Here is a 3,813-nt window from a genome sequence, read left to right as displayed (position 1 = left end):
ACCTTTTTATAGCGTATTGTTAAAAAATATAATTATATTGTTTTGGATGACACTTTTTCTAAGAATTATTTGAAATTGGTTGCTTTTAAACCTAAACGTGGGATCCAGGTTCTTTTGGGAGGTTTATGATCCCAAAGCTAGGTATCATGTTTAATTAGATTTGGCCATTGAATATGTAGTTTGTGATCTACAAAAATAAATGTAATTTATCATGTTGAAGACTATAAATTATTTTGTCTGTTAGAAATACATGTTAGATATCAAAATCATGTATTTTCTTCTACTTTAAAGAAAAGTGGATTCATGGAAAAATAATATGTATTGAAAATTAACAGCTTACCTTATGTTCATTAAAACTAATCACAATTCACAAGTAAGTAATATCTTAATTGTACCCACATTCGATGGTCAAAGGCCATGGATAGTAAAACCCTAGAGTTTTCAGGAGATTGTTGCAACTTTCAAGCGCAAATTTTGCAAAATAATGGGGTAGGTCACTGTTCTCTATAAATCTGAGAAATTAGTAGTTGGCTATGCATGGTTGGAGGTAAAGAACGAAGAAAAATATTACATACAAGAAAAAGTGTTGATGACTTCGTTGTCAACTTGTCATTTTGAGCTAAATAAATTTGAGAGACTCAGAATTTTTTAAGATAATGATGAGTTGATTGTTATTTAGAGATGAACTTCAACCCTTGTATTTATAAAATGATCTAATTTTAATAATGGTGGTTGCAAGCAACAGAGAAAAGAAAAACTACAACAAAAATAAGATTAGAATGAGTCCGCTGTCACAAATCAAATAATTTAGTAGTTAATTTACTAGTCTGATTAATTAAGTGTTATATTCGGATTTTATCTTATATATACAACAATTCATTGTTAACCACACCTTATATATCATACTATTAAATGAAGGCGCACGATGCCTCATGTGCTCATTCATTTAAAACCCAACATAAAAACCTTGCTTTCCAAAACATTATTTTACCAATTCCATCGCCAAATCAGAAGAACACCCACTTAAAGAACCAACTCATCAAAACCAAAAGACTTAGCAAAGAGCCTAAGATGCTTACTCATCATGAAGCACCAATTCTATTCACAGTCAAAATTAATTATAATATGACAAATAGATATTAATTATATATAGAATTTAACTAACATGTATTTTAAAATACAAATTAAAATTATATTCGTTCTTTTAAATGATTAATTACGTAAATAATATAAAAGATAATTATTTTTTAAATATTATATTTTATAATTAAATATATGTATAAAGCTGTTTTAGACTAATATCAAAATTAAAAGCTAAAAAGAACTAACACATGAATTACCTAGAAGTCCAACCATTTCTGATAAAGCTCACAAGTTTTGGGAGAAATATAGCCATCTGGTGAACACAAGTTAATTCTTGGACAAACTCCACATGGAATTGAAGCCATGGCACCAATTTTCCCTTCACCATTATTAACACTTCCTTTGCTTTTGCACCTATAACAAACTCTACCAACAGGAAATTTCTCATAATCCCCATAACCAGTGCTCTTCACCTCTATAATCTTATCATCCAAAACTAAATTTCCAAGAATCTGATCTACCTCTTGTGTTGTGGTTCCAGAGAAATAGCCTCCTTGGTTGATGAACTCCAAAATGCCATCGCGATTCGCAACGACATTCCTGGAGATGTAATTAAGGCATACTTGCCTTAAGCGAAATATGTACTCTTGATCAAGTTTTCCTTCTGAATACCAACTCCCACCGGTGATTTCGTCGGCCGGTTCGAAACCGGCTGCCATATAGTGCTTCCTGCTCTTGTTTTTAATGTTAACAACCTCCTTGATTTCACCCTTGGTTTGAAGCATCTTAATGGATTTCTTGATCATGCTTTCAGGGAGAGATGTTTCTCGCTTTATGTCTGCCATCCAAATCCCCATGTTTTGTTTGCTGTGAATTACGTTATACACTATGCGCTCTGCATCGTTCATGTTATCAGAATTTGAAGCCAACCCTTCTCGCTTCCGCTTATTCATCCTTCAACGAAAACAACTATGAAAAATGTACATTTAACAAAACTTGAGAAACAAAAACAAGAATTTAATTTTCATCCACGTCAAACAACTAATTATACAAGTAAAATTTGAAGTTTAATTGTTCATTTAAAAATAACTGCATGTAAGTATTGACCAATTATATGTTAACACATTGGTTAAAAATAATTGATTTGTAGATATACTACTTAAAAAATTACTTAAACATATAAATATAATTAAATAAGTGTATCAGTACATATAAATTATACTCAAAAAACAATTCAGAATGTTTTAAGTTTTAACATCAAAATTAAATTCATTTTGGGAAAAAACTTATGAACAACAGCACTAAAGCAGAACCAAAATGATATGATGACGACAAGTTTACGTTTAAAAACAAAATTGTAAAGGGACACATTGTCGATTCTCAACTTTTAACACTAATTTTTAGCAAGAGTAAAATACAAGTTCACATAAATGATCAATAATAAATAATAACTGGTTAAGTAGTAAATTTCTTAACACATTGAACAAACAATAAGTTATTGACATTAACTTCTACACATACATGAGAAAGAAAGTTAGCTAATAAATTTTAAGAAAGTAAATTAGAACATTTTAAAATTTAAACCTTCTAATGTTTCATATTCAGACGGAATTTTAAAAATGTGTTATTTTTTTGAAGAAAATTATTTTATTTCTTGATATCTCAAGCCATTCTTACCAAAAAAACCCTTTGACTTTTAAATTAAATACAGAGATATGTAGTCTGGGTAGTAACGAATTAATATATTGTTATTTGAGTAATTAAAATCCAGAATCAAACTAAAAACCGCAGAAATATTAATAGAGTCTACGAATTGGATTTTTCTATAGCTATATACAATTTTTCAAAACCTAATATCCAAAAAAGAAAATAGAAGCAGGAACAGAGAATTTCCAAAGTATCTAACATCAAAAATGAAAAAAAGTGATAGCAAATTAAAAGGAAATCATAGACGCCGAGAATAAAAAATAGGATCAGAGATTGAACAGTTATTGTAAAGCGTAAAAACCTGATGACGATGATAACGGCTATGCTGAGTAGTGGGTTAGACACTTGCACTTGTGTTGAGACTTGAGATTTAGTTGAGAAATACTAAAATAAGGAATGGGAGAAAAAGTGAATTAGCCGCCGAGTGAAAATTGCATGTCGATATAGTAATTACTAATTAGGAAAATTTGTGTACTATTGGGCCTAAATGGGCTTATAAGCGAAGTAAATTTTAGAATAAAAAATTTAAACCTTAAAATAAATTCAAGCTAAATTGATTGGATTCCCCTAAATAAAATTTTGAAACGTGAATATCCTCTTCTTATTATTATATAAATCGTTTTAGGGGCACGAGGGTTATATAATATATTAATCATGCCACTCAAAAATGATTTATACATGCATGAGTCATTGGAAAAAAAGTGTAAATTGTGCTAAGAAAATAGGGTTTAAAGTTGGCTATAAATCGTAGTAACCTAGTAAATTTAACGTATTTTGAGGCTAAAACATACCTGATTAGTACGATTTACGTATAGTACGTAGCTCTAAGCCTCGAGTTTATGTCCAATTTCAGTAATCCTCAAAGTTTAGTCACAATTTATTTTTAAATTAGTAACCTTAAGAAGGCTAGAACGATTTATAATGACTAGTTATTTAATTTAATTTAATTTGTATATTAGTTACTTTAAATTAAAAAAATTCACCAATTTTTTTTTATTTTTAATCTCTAGTAACAATAATTTT

The 3,813-nt window shown here is 29.2% G+C and overlaps 1 protein-coding gene across 2 annotated transcripts; it reads right to left on the bottom strand.

The window, feature by feature from the left end:
* Nucleotides 1,264-3,203, bottom strand: LOC107618535 (probable DNA-directed RNA polymerase III subunit RPC6). 2 transcript variants are annotated; one of them, XM_021110723.1, is made up of 2 exons: nt 3,092-3,203; nt 1,264-2,052 (listed from the first exon to the last, which is right to left on the bottom strand). In XM_021110723.1, exon 2 carries the CDS (start codon nt 2,034-2,036, stop codon nt 1,341-1,343), a length of 696 nt encoding a protein of 231 aa, XP_020966382.1. In that variant the 5' UTR covers nt 2,037-2,052; nt 3,092-3,203; the 3' UTR covers nt 1,264-1,340. The 2 variants fall into 2 exon arrangements, with proteins under 2 accessions (XP_020966382.1, XP_016176112.1); XM_016320626.2 differs by having other exon boundaries at nt 1,265-2,037.

The sequence above is a fragment of the Arachis ipaensis genome, chromosome B09 (assembly GCF_000816755.2).
Source record: "Arachis ipaensis cultivar K30076 chromosome B09, Araip1.1, whole genome shotgun sequence".
Classification (NCBI taxonomy): Eukaryota; Viridiplantae; Streptophyta; class Magnoliopsida; order Fabales; family Fabaceae; genus Arachis; species Arachis ipaensis.
This window is presented reverse-complemented; position numbering and strand designations above follow the sequence as displayed.

What these genes read in the sequence shown, in the direction of transcription:
- LOC107618535 (XM_021110723.1), bottom strand. Translation starts at nt 2,036, where the DNA reads ATGAATAAGCGGAAGCGAGAAGGGTTGGCTTCAAATTCTGATAACATG.